General features: G+C 35.5%; 2 protein-coding genes across 2 annotated transcripts in view; both read right to left on the reverse strand.

Annotated features, from left to right (window-relative positions):
• The window catches only part of il4 (interleukin 4), a 63,992-nt gene extending 54,775 nt beyond the window's left edge, over window positions 1–9,217 (reverse strand). The window contains exon 1 of the mRNA XM_026250453.1: window positions 9,148–9,217. The gene's annotated coding sequence lies outside the window, so the exon portion shown is untranslated. The remainder of the gene's footprint in view (window positions 1–9,147) is intronic.
• On the reverse strand, window positions 1,046–3,205 carry LOC113078137 (homeobox protein MSH-A-like). Its single transcript, XM_026250451.1, has 2 exons — window positions 2,784–3,205; window positions 1,046–2,300 (listed from the first exon to the last, which is right to left on the reverse strand). The coding sequence occupies exons 1-2, from the start codon at window positions 3,079–3,081 to the stop codon at window positions 1,846–1,848; spliced, it is 753 nt and encodes a 250-aa protein (XP_026106236.1). The 5' UTR covers window positions 3,082–3,205; the 3' UTR covers window positions 1,046–1,845.
• Window positions 9,218–15,224: the final 6,007 nt, after the last annotated feature.

Here is a 15,224-nt window from a genome sequence, read left to right on the forward strand (position 1 = left end):
GTTATATAGGGCTATTCTAGATGCCCCGTGCATGTATATGTAATTACACCAGCTGAAGATTATAGATGATTTCATGGAAAGTCAGCTGGGCAACAAAGCTGTCATAAATCACATGCAACACTGAGTTCCTTAAGATTGTTTTAGAACAGCATCAGGTCGACACATTCCTCCATTGCAGCACACTGAGAGATTTACGGACTGAAATACTTACGCTGTGTTTAACTGCGTCATGTAATGACAGTGTTTAATTAACTTTCCTGGGACCACCAGCATGAAAAGAGCTGCACAGGTCAGCCGACATTTCCAGATTATGAGCATGAACGCTTAAAAGCCTCTTTTCAGCAGCTCAATTTAAAAAGCATTAGCGATGCTGCGGATACTTTCTCCAACGTTTCCCTAAAACACCCACACACCTCACAAATCTGAGCAAAAACGCTTTAATCTTAATAGTTTTTCCACTAAAATTTCCAATTAAGAACAAACCAACAGCCTGCATTGCAGGTCTTAGTGTAACGCTAAATCAGCAAATACTGTAACTAAAATGTAAAATGTAAATACACAGTTTAAAATATGGGTAACACTTTATTTTAAAGACCAATTCTCACTATTAACTATCATGCATGTTACTAGCATGTTGGCTGTTTTACAAAGCACATTACTGCCTTATTCTGCATGATCATATTTGAGATCCCTCACTCCATAAACTAATTTGCTAACTATTAATAAGCTGCAAATTATACATTACTGAGTTTGTAGTTAATAGTTAATGGTCAGAACTGGTCCTAGTCCTAATAAACTACATATACACAGAACACATTTTTTATATGGATTTGTCAATAATTTGTGTGATAAAATAATTAATATACTTTAAATTTGTCACGAAGTGTGATTTAAAAATCACACTAAGATCAATATATTAATGCAAAATATTGGGTTATATAATATCATAAAATGCTTCGGAAGTTAGAGAAGAATTAAAAAAAATTAAAAAATTACACTCTTAAAAATTAAGATTTGTAATTAGAATCTATTGTTGTATGAAGAACTTTTAACATCCATTGAATTTTTCCATGTGTTGACAACTAATTTTCAGGGGAACAAAACAAATATTTTATATATGTTGATTTAGATTGGTTCGTAAAATAATATAACATAATATAATATTAAAATATATATAACTATTTTTAAATACAGCATTGAATTGATGAACACTTACACATTTATTAACAATTAGGGCCTACAATTTAAGTTTTTTTTTTTTACACATTCTGAACAATTATAGTTTTAACCAGTGTATTAGCAATTAGTTAGTATGCTACACTCTAAGAAAATATCTGTAAAAATAGGGCACAATCTACTGTGTGAATGAATTATTTTTTTTTACCTGCATTTTTTATTATTCATTGTATTTTGTGTTTTTGCGTTACAGGGTTACAATGCATAATGGAAATTACTAGTACCCTTTTCTAGATATTTTTCTTAGTGTACTGATCAACAATTGCAGGTGCAAGCTACTAACAAGGTATATAATTAATTAATTATTATTAAATTGAGCGTTTGCGAATAGCAGCTAAGTTAATTCATGTGATGTGTTTAACGTTATGCATCTTTGGTTTCCTCATTTTGTGTCATTTAGATGGCTTCTTATCGTTCGAGTCACTTTATCAAAAGTTGCAAAAATCATTGATTTTTGAGCGTGTAATGCTGCATTCAAAAATGAAGATGAAAAACTAAAATGTAAGTAATCCTAAGCATATATCAAATTGTACAACTCCCTATCAAAAACATAATAAATGTCAATATGTCCAGCAGATGAAGCAGGAGTGTTTGCATGAGTTGGATCCTCTAGATTGGCTCCACAGAGAAGCCGTCTTTGGAGAGAGGACACACGCTGTAACCCACCGGTGTGGAGTATATTCCTACAGGTGCAAAGGGCATCATGTGTCTGCTGAAGGGGAAGGACTGTCCGCACAAGAGAGCTGCTGTCTGGGTCTGCGTACAGAGTGGAAACGGCAGACTGAGGCCGGGGTGTAAGAGGGGTTTGCTGGTCATTTTGAGCCTCTCCAGCTCTGCCTCCTGCAGCCGCTTGGCCTTCGCTCTTCGGTTCTGGAACCAGATCTTCACCTGGGTCTCGGTCAGGCTGAGAGAGGTGGAGAATTCGGCACGTTCTGCGATAGACAGGTATTGCTTCTGACGAAACTTCCTCTCCAGGGCCAAGAGCTGAGCGGTGGTGAAAGGGGTTCGGGGTTTACGGTTCGTCTTGTGCTTTCGGAGAGTGCATGTCGCGGGACTCTGTGCTCCTGTACAGACAGTTCATAAAATAGTTTGTGAACGAGTAATAAACAGCTCGGGCAGACGACTCATTTGTTTTAACATTGGACAAACTCATAAAGTAGCCTAGGATACACACATCAGGTCATATCTGCTGTATTCTGTCTAAATACTCAGACCTTTTCATTATGCATGTACATTTTGATTTAGTTTCTTTTTCATTCTTTCATCATTTGGTTTAAGATTGAGCTATCTAGCTAGATTTTTTTTGTTTGTTTCACTTTAATGGCAAAGTTGTTAGTCAGTTATTGAATGCCTTTTTATTAAAATGTTATTTTCATATCAGCCTGATAAAATGCTAATTTGAAAGAAAAATCACATTGACTTCAGCTGATAGCCTTAGAAAAGTTAGTTCTGAGGAAGTCTACAAATGCCACGTTGTTTAAAATCGAATATAATCTCATTCAGACATTGTAACTTTATTATTAAGTGTCCGAGTAGAAGTCACTTACGTGGTGAGGATCTGGGTTTATTGATCCAGGAAGAGTCCTCTCTGACAGATTCACAGCGTTTGGGGAAATCCACCGACTCTGAATAGATCAGTGATCGATCGTCCGGGTTTATTAAGCATGCCATCGGAATCGGTTCTCGTGAAGATGATCCACTCCGTCCTTTCTTCGAAATGAGGGCTTCGACGCTGAACGGGAGACTTTGCGTCCGGACTGAACGCTCCGGCGGAGATGACCGTGAACCCTGATCATCATCTTCTTCATCGGAAGACGTTTTGCTTTTATAATTAGCGGAAATCATTCCGGGGGGAAATAACTATAGCTATATTCCACATGGAAACCTGAGAGAGAGAGCCTTCAGACGCGCGCGCTCTCCGATGCTTAACTTTTAGGCTACAATAACTCTACAAAAGTTGCAAGACTATCCAAAGTTTGCACCAATCATCGTTCAGTCAGAGGCTGCGTCTCAAATCCTAGAGAGCCGCCTACTTAGACAACTTTCTGTTCATCCTGAGAGACTGAATGAGTGATTGCTTCATCAGGAGATCTGCAGAGCCCTTAAATGATAGTCTTCACGGATAAAGAAGTTATATTTAGAGCATAATGTGGTGTTTATAGTGGGGAAATATATAAGCTAAAATTAGGCTTGAAGTTTTTCGTCAAATTGCTCTCACATCAGTAATTAGTTCTTTTTAAGATGCACGATATAGCTAAAATATAGCCACTTCTTGTTTACAATAACCATTTTACAATAATTTTATAAACTGAGAACCAACAAAGTTGGCTGAAACATCTAGAAAAATATATACAGCAATTTATCAAACCCTCAACACAGCAACAGCTAAATCTGATAACATCTGTGACATACATTTGGAGGGGAATAAAGGTTTCAGGCTAGTGTGTAAATTACAGTAATTATATTGTTGTTGCTATTAACACCTTGTAATTAGGCTCCTGGAATCCGGTTCTTTTTTACCAGGATTTAACCGTAATACGGGAAAATTGCTAGCTTCTCAAGGTGTATGGCGCCCACTCATATAACTCGAGTCTGTCGATTTATAGGCTATGAACTCACAAGTAATACGCCATGAAATGCACCAAAACTAAAACATAAGTAAACATAATCTTAACTGATGGGAAAATGAAAAATGAAATGTGCATTTAATGTTACGACCTTTGCACAATTCAGGCTTCTTGGTGATATTTCTCCAAGAAATCTTCACAAATGCAATGCAAAACCAACTTAACATGCAACTCCCTTCTTCCCACTGCAGGATTTGCATTGCACTGTGGTAATTATTTGATTCCTAGAGAATGCAGAAGTACAAGTCAGTCCTGTCAAAACTAACACTTATGTGTCTCCACCAAGTCTGGGCTCCTGCGCCATTATTACAGCTCTCCAGAGGAGTCATACTCTGTAATCGTGACAGGTTTAATTCTGTGGCAAAGGCCTCAGCTTATGGCTTCATTAAGCTTTATGAATCACTGTGTTCGCATCACTTGCGTTCTATACTTAAACGCTTTGGGAATCACTTTAGCATTCACCTTTACATATTCCTCTCTGTAATAGCAGTGATTAGGGTGCACTCCTGAGGTTAAAAATCAGGGTAATTTGTGTTCCTTTTTGGCGTCTTTAAAGTCGTTTAGATTGTTCAACAACAGAATTAAGTTGAAGAAAATATGTCAGTGAGAACAGAGCATTGTGCTCATTAGTGGAGAAAGAGAAAATGTCAGGAAGTTCTCTCCTGCCAATACTGTCACATAATATACTCTATATACAGGGTCAACACTGGAGGGAGGCTTTAACAGATAATCTTTGACAAGGATTTGGATGCTGTGTCCTGTGGCGCTGTAAGCCAGATTGTTATAGAGTATGAGCCAAAAGGATTGATTGGTACAGAATTGCTACAGGGAGCATGGGAAGGCATTGCAAAAACCTGTTCAGATATTGGATTACTGTAATTTGATTAAACTGGAGAACCTAACTGTGTAAAAAAAACTTTATGAAAAACATGCATTCAATAAGATTTGACTTAGCCAGCATTGCTTTGTGCTTTTAAAACAATGCACACACAGATTGGTTTTAATTACTTTTGTATGCAAACATAATATGAACTAAAAAGCATGACACAAACTATACAACTGGCATGCCAAATAAATCACACAAGTTTAAACGTCTAGGACTTGCACTGGACTTACGACATGCTTTATAGTGGATTTTAAAATTTTGATTGCTTTTGAGGGTTACTGAGCAAATGATATAACAGAAGCAAAACCATGTTGTTTCAGTCTGAGAATGGGAAAATGAAAACTAACAAAGCTCTGTATTATTTAAGAGAATTCAAAGGATAATGTACCATACTAGAACAACTTTACTGCCATCATTTCTATCCTTTGTTGCTTCGGCTTGTAATTTAACATGGACATGACACTGGGCCAATATCACAGAGATCTTAATGTTAAAGGAAGTTCTGAATAATGCTTGGTTTTATAAACAATAGATTTTATAAATGAGACATAAACATTAACATAATCCTGTTAGTTTTACTAGTTAAACTATTTAATGATCATTTTGTACCAGACAACTGCTTTGGAACATAATTTGCATGTTAGCAGATTTGTATTTATTAAACCACCACAAGGCAAAGTGGAAAAAGTCAAGAAGTCAGGAGTTACAATTACATTATTAAATCAGAAATTCTGTAAATATAAAAAATTAAAGATTTCAATTTGGACCTCATAATAATTTCACCCTTCAGTGCCGTTAAACAGTTGGTTTCTCTTCATTAAGCTACGCTGAAATGTAAGCAGACCATTATGCACAATTCGTGTCCCTAGAGGCGAAGTATTTGATGAAGCAGACCGCCCCACTTTTAGGGTTGAACTGCACTACGGGAACATTCAGTTCATAAGTCTAGCACAAAATCAAACTTGACCCCGTTTTCAGATTATGTGAAAATACACCAGATGAGGCTCTTCACATGCATGGCTAGCAAGAATGACGTTCAGCACAATTGCACTTGGAAAGTGTTTGTTTGATCGCTTTTTCCAATAGACCCCATGCAATGAAACATGCAGTGCCAGTCAAGAAGGAAGCCACTATACTGTGACTGAACTTGGAAGTGCTGTTGACTGTGTAGTTCACATACTAAATGAAACATGCACAGTGAGCCTAATGTTTCTGGACGGCCTGTCTGTGTCCCTCTGGGCTATATGCATCCAGCTTCTTATTACACCGCCATCAGCGCTTGCACAATGTAAAGTGCTTGAAGGCTTCTTCCTGACACTGTTTTATTTCCTCACAGCAACATGCAATTATACCTGTGCACTGGCAGTTAAGATGACAAAACCATTTCTGGGAAAAGTAATGTAACTTCCCTGAGAATCATTTTATGTGTGGCTTCTGAGCATCATATTCTGAGGAATTCCCTGTCGATTTGTATTGTATTTTCTTCACACAAGCAACTGAACCTGGTAGGAATTTGGTCATGTTGGGCTTTTCCAAACCAAAGCATGCATATTTTAGTCCGTTATGGATTGCAAGTTGCATGATGAAAATTGTAGTTAGTAACAATCTGGATTAGTCATATTAGGAAATGTAATTGGACGAACTTTAGACTTCTTTTAGAATACTTACTCGTCATTTATCACATAAAAGCGCCTATGCTATGCTAACGCTAATTCCATCTGTTCAAGGGGTGATGTTTCATTAATTATGGATGCTGTTGTTAAAAGGAAATTAGCTGTGAGGGAAAAGATGTGCAAATGTAACCCGTATCTAAAGGTGTGTGTGGCTAGCGTAAAGCTGAGTCACTACCGTCATTGTCTTTGTGTTATTTGTGTGCATCCAAACACATCAAGCCAGCGCAAAGTTGAGAGTCAAAAACAAAGACGTCAAGATATTTCATCTGTCTACTGGAGCTCGTTTTGACATAATGTGTCATTTGACACAATATATTACATCTGAATGCCAAAGACAACGTGAAAGGAATTATAAGTACGGTGATGTAGACAGGAGAAAAGAAAATACAACCATACAAAATGAAAAAGTGCATTGTATTGAAGTTCAATGAGCCGTTTGAAGCTATATTCAAAGGGAACATAAAGCAGAAGATGCCATATCTGCTGGCCAAGGAATACATCGATTGATTTATTACACAAGTAGACAAAAGTTGAACAAAATCAAATGGCCACTGTGAGAAAAAAACATAAATGACATTCCTAAAATACATGATTGAAAACACAGGTAAAACGTGTGACAATCAATATGGAAAAATCCTTTTTTATAGACTTTTCTTAGAGTGAATGTATATATGTGTGTGAAAGAGCTAAAGAGAAAGAGTGTGTACATTGATGCAGTGTGGTCCAATATTGCCGTCTTATCCTGTGAGAGATAATTTGTGTTTTCGCGGTTTATCTGCACAGCATTATAAAAAATGACATTAAGCAAGCCCTGCTTGTGGCTAAGGACTCATAACAGTGTTAAAGAGAAGGTGTGGCTCCACTTGTTTAGCGTGTTTCAACACATGAATCTAAATGAGCCTGGTGGTGAAAATAATTACAGCTTAATTCAGTGTTGGAATCCGTATCAAATGTGCAAGGCCTGAATGTCACGCAGTCGTGCACAACTCCAGCTCACTGTTCTGGACTTTCCACTCTGCTTTTTAATTTTCTGTCAGTGCATTTAAACTTTTACATGCTCCTATCAATGTATTGCTGATTCATTGTGAGATATTTAATCTTAAGAACCAAACACATTGTAAGTGCTATATAATTTATTGTGAAATGCATGTTTAGCTGGTTATTGTCAGATCTAAACATCCCCAAGCAACTACTCCTTTTCGTACTTGAGTTCTATAATTTATCCTAATCTACAACAAACATTTAGAGTAGATGCATGTAACCTGCATTTAATCTTAGAGATCTACCCACTGCCATTTAACTGATGAACACATAATGATCACAGGCGCCCAGGAGAGGGGCCTGAACTATAAGCATTGTCTGTAATCAAGCCTTGGGTTTATTGCTTCATTATACAGACTTGACTTGACAACATGATTACTATCTCAGTTTAAATGTCTGAGGTCATGTTCTCAACCTTAGCTTTTCTATTTAATGACTTCTGCCACAAACCCACAACCTGCATAAACAAGATGTTGAGCTCCTTCTACACTGGGAATGTAATGCAATTTTATTGTGGGTAAAATTAACTGAGATAAATGTAATCAGTGATGGCATTTTAATAAAACATTTTTTTTTTTTTTTTTACATGAAATACCACAACATTTCTCCTTTTTTAACCCTTTAACTGCCCCACCAAGAAAAAAGCATTTGAAAATTTTTTTGTTTGCATTTCTTATCTCCTTATGTCATTAGTTACCACACTCAATGTATTTTTTTTTCAACACGTCCCATAATTTTTAAAATATCGGCCTCTACCAAATGGTTGATATGTCACTTTATGGCAAAAGTACCTGAATTCATACACATACTATGGAAATCAGAAAATATGAACTATAATGAATGATCAGAAAGTTATATTTCTCAGCAAATAGTACATTCTGACAGCAGAAAGGATTATCTGAAAACATTAGCTTAGCTTTTCTACGTTTACCATAAAGTGACAAATCAACCATTTGGTTGAGTAGGCAGTTAAAGGGTTAAACCTCTATAAAATCAGTTAAGCAAATAAATAAATGTAATCAGTTATGGCCATTCAATTATTATTTATTATTATTTTTGCCATGCAATAACAAAAATCAGTCGGTCACTATAAAACATAAACATTGTAACACTAATTTAATAAACAAACGCATTAGAAGGCCAATCTTTTTACATATAGCAAATACATTTAAATAGAGAATGTGGAAGTTTATGTAGCTGCTCTTAATTTTGGAAACATTACCATCTAGTGGCCATCTGTAGGTCATGCTCATTTCCTCTTTAGCTCTTTAAAATCATTTTTTAAGTCCTAAGAGTTCCATGAAAAAAAGTGTATGTATATAAACCGTATATGTGTGTGTGTGTGTGTGTGTGTGTGCGTGTGTCAAATCTGTTCCTGGAGGGCCACCGTCCTGCTAAATTTAGCTTCATAAACACAACTCAGGACTTCTCTTTAATAATCCGCTTTTACATTTTCCCACCGAGAAACTGTTGGAAACGCATTAAGGCATTAACTTTCATTTAAAAAAATCGCTACTATGACCGTTGTCTAAACAAGTTAACGGTAACATTATTTGAAAATGAGCCTCAGTCTCTTCAGCTGCCCATAGACAGTATAAAACACACCGCGTACCTTTGCAGTGTCACAGAATTAACAAAGTAGTATTTTTTGTCTAATTGAGGTGAAGTGAAATCGTGATGTTACCTGAAAGTCACAGATGTCTTTGGGATGAGTCTCTTCTCTCTCTTTCTGGGTGGCTAGACGAATATCTGGGCACGCGCACACAGATAAGCGCGGCATCGGCCCAATTGATGAGCTGGAGAACAGAGCACTGACCGAATTATATCGGCCTCTGCCTGGTTTTATAGATGTTTTAGGTAATAAGGCCGACATTTCGATACTGGGCCGGTGTCGGCCAGACATACATGTGCTGTCTGGTAAATGATTCGCGAACCCGCCCCGAACTCCCGAGCTGATTAAAATGATTCGTGATCCCCAAACTGAGTCAAATGATTCGCGAACCCGCTCCGAACTCTCGAACTGACTCAAATGATTCGCGAACCCGCTCCCGCTCCGAACTCCCGAACTGAGTCAAATGATTCGCGATTCCACTTTGAACTCTCGAACTGACTCAAATGATTCGCGAACCCGCTCCGAACTCTCGAAGTTCGAATTGATTTAAATGATTCGCTAACCCGCTCCGAACTCTCGAACTGACTCAAATGATTCGCGAACCCGCTCCGGCTCCGAACTCCCGAACTGACTCAAATGATTCGCGATTCAACTTTGAACTCCCGAACTGACGCAAATGATTCGCGAATCCGCTCCGAACTCTCGAACTGATTCAAATGATTGGCGATCCCCAAACTGACTCAAATGATTCGAGAACCCAGCAAACAGGGGACGTCCCCCGGACGTTCCGAATGTCCGCTTAGGTCCGCAGTACGTCCGCTTTATAACGTTCACTGGCGGACGTTCAGAGGACGTCCGGATTTGGTCCGCTTTTTGAAAATGACAATTTTTTTTGAAGACACAGAATATGACACATGCTTATTTCATAATTGTTTTATTTCCTATTTTGGTTTATGTAAATTATTTATTTATTTATTTATTTTTAGATTACCTGCCTTTTTTCTAATTTAGGTATTGTTAGATGCCAATGTTTCCTGTCATAGCTATGCAAAGATTTGATTTCAAAAACAGTATCATAGCTATTAAACTATATCTTATGATTTTAAATCTGTATTTAATCTAAAAAGATTGCAAAGTAAAAGGTGAATTGTACTTTATAATTAAATTATAGTCTTAATTCAAAAGAAGAAGGATTCTGAAAGTCTGACAGTAATCAGTGTTGAGTACCACTGTAACATTAACATTGCCTGCTTTAAATTATTCAAAATAATCACAATTTGAAAACAATAGAAATTTTGAAAAGTAATCAAATGTAATCAGTTACATTACTTAAAGTCACTTGAAACAGTGGCACTACATATTACATTTTAAATAAAGTAATTTGTAATCTGTAACCTATAACATTTCCAAAGTAACCTTCCCAACTATGGAAGCAAATGGGTAGCAATATTCAATTTGGAATGTAATATGTAAAATGTCAATGCAAATTAAATTACATAATTTTTCATTTGCCATTTCATACACTAGTTTTAATATGTAAAATGAATACTAATTTTAGCGCATTATAAATACAGTGCAAATAGTTTTGTCTCTTTGGATAAAAGTGAAGTGGAAATAAAAATCAATAATAGACTGAACAGTTCCATGTCTGTAACATTTACCACTCTCATATTTTAAGTCATAAGGCACTAGGTATGTGTGTGTGACATTAATAAATAATTGTGAAAATTAATATAGTTACATTTCTTAAATAAATTAGTAATATTAGTTTTATGCTCTGTACTTCATAGCAGATTTGTGCAGATTTCATTCAAAATCTTATTCTCTAGCTTGTAAATAAGGTGCACATGGCACAAGTTTTGAAGTCTATGACATACTACTGATTAATAAATGATGATAAATGCTCCTTTCATTTCAGATTTGCTTTACACTCATCACTGTTGTCCTAGAGATGCACCAGAATGCTGCAGATGAACTGATCCAGCAGTTGTATAGTAAGTTATACAGCATGGCTCAGTGAAAAGTGCAATGCAATTAATAACAACAAATACACATATAAAGCATATTCATTCTCATTTACACGTTGAAATTCCTTCAAAGGGCAGATTCTTTCTGTGATATGAAGGAACTAATGAATTAATGAAATGCTGATTAATTTTTATTATCACGTGGTATTTTAATGATGTATACACATCTTTCACCGCCAGGGGGTGCTGTTGTGTGCCTTTGCAGAATCGTGTAGGTGGCGTATAAAGCAGGATGATACTCTGTTCAGATCTAAACAAATGATACAGCACCACTAGATTCACAGATAATGAACATTCAATTAATGCAACTGCATAAATGGTTTAGATGCATTTATCCGAGGCCTTTCCTGCTCAGCAGCTCCACTGATAAACCTTTATGTTGTAGTAAAAACAGTAATCAAACTTGGCAATTCCAGAATAGTCAAGGTCTCACCCAGATGTCCTCCTGGTAATCATAACACTGTCTTTTAGGCAGCATGTGCTGTATCAGACAAGCTAAAATAGATTTGACCCCATTCTCAGACAGTGTGCCAGAAGCTTACTGCATTTCCTATTGTGCTCTGTCAGATGATGACGCCTTGTACTTTGATTTTATGTAGGGTGAGCGAAATTAAAGCAACATGAAGATCTAAATTTCCTTTTAAATATTTCATTGATCATTTTGATTCATTTTCAAAGCTTAAAACAAGACCCACAGAGTTTCCTGCAATCAAGTTTATTCATTCAACATTTCACATTACAAATACTTTAAGCATTCTGTTATAATATTTAACCGCAAATAATCAAGACTCAACTATACCAAAGCACATGTATGACTAACCCAACTATAAAATGATATTTTTCTTTACATAACTCCATTTGGATTTAAAATATAAAATTAAAACTTATAAATGACATAGCAAAAAAATTATTCCTCTTATAAAAATCTGTTGATAAATACACCTTCCGTACACAGTTATAAACTATGTAAATTTAAATAAACAGTTACGTAGATAATTTTCAGATTTTTTTTTTCTCTTATCCTTCTGTAGACATGAAGCACAATATAGCGATTATTAAAACTAGAAAATCTAATAAGTGTACTGATCAAAACCATGACAATTATTACATTCCAATTAAAAATATATCAGTAAATGGTTAAAACATTATTCACTTAATATTTACATCGTAATCACAGTAGCATGAACTCAAGTAGGAAAATATGTGAATACATAAAAGTAAAAACACCTATAACTTCAGTGGTATTCTTTTATATATATATATAAATCAGAGAATGATAGATGTTATAATGTTTCTAGGAGAGTTTGTGAGGTGAGACACGTTGCAAGTAATGGTTATATTAGAAGTACACTGTAAAGGTCTCTGGGAAAAAGTATTGCACAGATCTCACTGTCAATATTTTGAAAGTGTATTCAAGTAAACCCTGATTCAATATTTGACTAATCGCCCTCTTGTATGCTTCTTTTTTATTATCTAGTAAACACAATAAAGTTGGGTATGCACAGTTTGTGCATGGGCAAGGTACATAGAACTGAAAAGGTTGAAACAAAACTACTATTACAGACAAATGACAATAATAAATCCCTAACTTATTAATTTAGCTCATGCGTAATGCATAAATTAACCTGTAGCCTCTCAGAATTATACAGAACATTGATATTTCAATATGGAACATTCATCATTGTGATACAAAGTGCATCCTAACATTACTCTAATTACAGTGTTATTATTTTATTTTCTACAGCCAATAATGAGGGAGATATTATCATTCTCGTAACTGATAGTGGGTAGGTATATATTTCTACATGTACCACACATTTTAAGGAATTTATGTCATGCTAGATTCAATATTTACTTCGTCCATTAAGACAGAACAGAACACTGTTTGCATTTTGCAAATATTAAGATATTAGTTTCAACAATACGGTCACCTAAATATATTTATATGTGACAATCTAGGGATTTCAGCACGTAAATACATAAAAACCTAAACAAAATTATATTAGCTTTTTTTTTTTTTTCTTGTCCTTAAGGTATGCTTGCGTTATAACCAGATCTCTCAGTAACAAAAGGTACAAAATCTATATTAAAAAAAAAAAAGGAAAAAAAAAAAGTTATCATAAAAGGACTTTCCATTTGTGGAAAAAAGTGACTTGAAAAACAATATTTAGAAAAGTAGTGCATAATGGTTTTACGTCCATGACAAAATAATTAGCTATAAAACACAGTACAAAAATCAGCAGACCATGTAAAAAATAATGTTTTTGTTTTTTGTTTTCTCAAATTCATTGAAATGTGCTCCGCTACCGCAATGCTCTGTTAGAACACCATGGCGAAAACCCATGCAGTAAAACACTATCAATGCAACACATGGTCATTTCTCATTAGCAAATACTACAACATTGAGTTAGCTTTTAGCACAAAATCCCTGACAAATGAGCCAAAGTTACTGCCATAACCATTACAAGAATCATAAATAATTAACTTAATAGATTTCATTTTTTAAACCCATCAAACCAATTAAAATGCAAGTTTCCTATCATATACATATGTATAGATTATCTTCATTGGATCACAGACAGTAGGACATCTCTAAGGCTCAACTTTGGTTTGCCTGACCTAAAAACGGTGCATCACGCACGACAAACAGTCACATCCTGCATCGCTGCTGTTCTCAGTTGTAGCCGTTAGCCTCAGATCTTACGCTTGATTAAGGAATAGCTAACTTGGATGCAGTTTAATAGCAATCTTTAAAGTATGCTTCAGGTAAGCCTGAATCTTACAGTGTCTGAGCTTTTTTAGGATGAGATCCTCTAAAGGATCTTAACATTATAACTAAATCACAAAGATTTGCCTTAAACGTTAGAACAAGTCCATCAAATCCATTCCAGAATGAACCCTTGTTGGTTGTTACTGTGCATTTTGTTAAAGGAGTAACTGTGAATCCACATTTGCCATGCAATCATTATTCTGTGAAACGGCAAACTTGATATTGAAGTCCTAAGAGCGAGGCTCGAACATTTCCAGCCTCGTTGTGTATAGCCTTCAACAGTTTAAAGTGAAAACGTGACCCATTAACAAACAAAAAGATGAGGCTCCGAGAGAATAAAGATAGAACAGTAATTCAGAGTCAAGTCAGGCTAAACATCTATATTTTTAAATCTAATGCATTCAAGTCTTCATGCGCACCAATGTAGCTTTTCAACAAAAAACAAAAACCAAAAAAAATCAGGATTACACAATTTTCTTTTAGCATTCTTTTCTGCAAAAAAAATAAAAAAAAAATTAAAAACTTAAGAATAAATACAATTTTAGACTTAAAAAAAGAACTGTAAATAAAAAGGACTTAGCAAAATGAAAAGTGCATGTAAATGAATAGCACAGCCGTGATCTCCCGGATCAGTTCCAGCGGAAGGAGATGTGGCGAGGCCGGTCTCCTCCCTCCTTCACTAGAGGCTTGTGAAACTCCCGTCCGGCTCGCGAGTGAATGGCTGCCCAGCAGTATTCACAGTAGTATTGAAGACAAGTGACGTTAGCACAGAAGAACGGAGCAAACTTGCCCCCACAACGCGTGCCCTGACACTCATCACACAGCTGGTCATCCAGTACATATGGCTTCACTTCCACCTGGGAAAGGAAACATTTTTAACTTTAACATTTAAAGGCAGGCTGACCAGGAAGAACAAGGACCATAAACCATTTAACCCTATGGGGCTTGTCAATTTTGGGTCACACTTTGTACCTTAGAATTTAAATTTTAACTTGATTTTTCTGGAGAAAGAAAAAAGAATTGTGTTTTATGGTACTATGCAATATTTACACATTTTGTAACAAGCGGTTTTTGTCATTAAAATTAAATTACACTGAGTCCCTTCATTTTTGGTCACATTTGGTAGCTTCGTGATTGCCTTGAATTGTACATTTATTTATTTTTTTTCCTTTTTTTTTTTTAAGGAAAATCAATGCAATCTCTTTTTGTTCTATTATATTTTTTGAGTATTATTTAAAAATTTTAAGGGGATTTTATGATACTATGCAATATTTATAAAATGTTAAATTAAGAGTTTTTTTCCATAGCCTTTTTTGAATGCGAATGCACAAAGTCTTTTTTTTTTTTTTTTT

Source organism: Carassius auratus, unplaced genomic scaffold, assembly GCF_003368295.1.
Source record: "Carassius auratus strain Wakin unplaced genomic scaffold, ASM336829v1 scaf_tig00024402, whole genome shotgun sequence".
Taxonomy (NCBI): domain Eukaryota; kingdom Metazoa; phylum Chordata; class Actinopteri; order Cypriniformes; family Cyprinidae; genus Carassius; species Carassius auratus.

Coding starts and splice junctions, on each gene's coding strand:
- LOC113078137 (XM_026250451.1), bottom strand. CDS start 3,081: ATGATTTCCGCTAATTATAAAAGCAAAACGTCTTCCGATGAAGAAGAT. Junction 2,301..2,783: donor TAAACCCAGATCCTCACCAC/GTAAGTGACTTC, acceptor CTGTCTGTACAG/GAGCACAGAGTCCCGCGACA.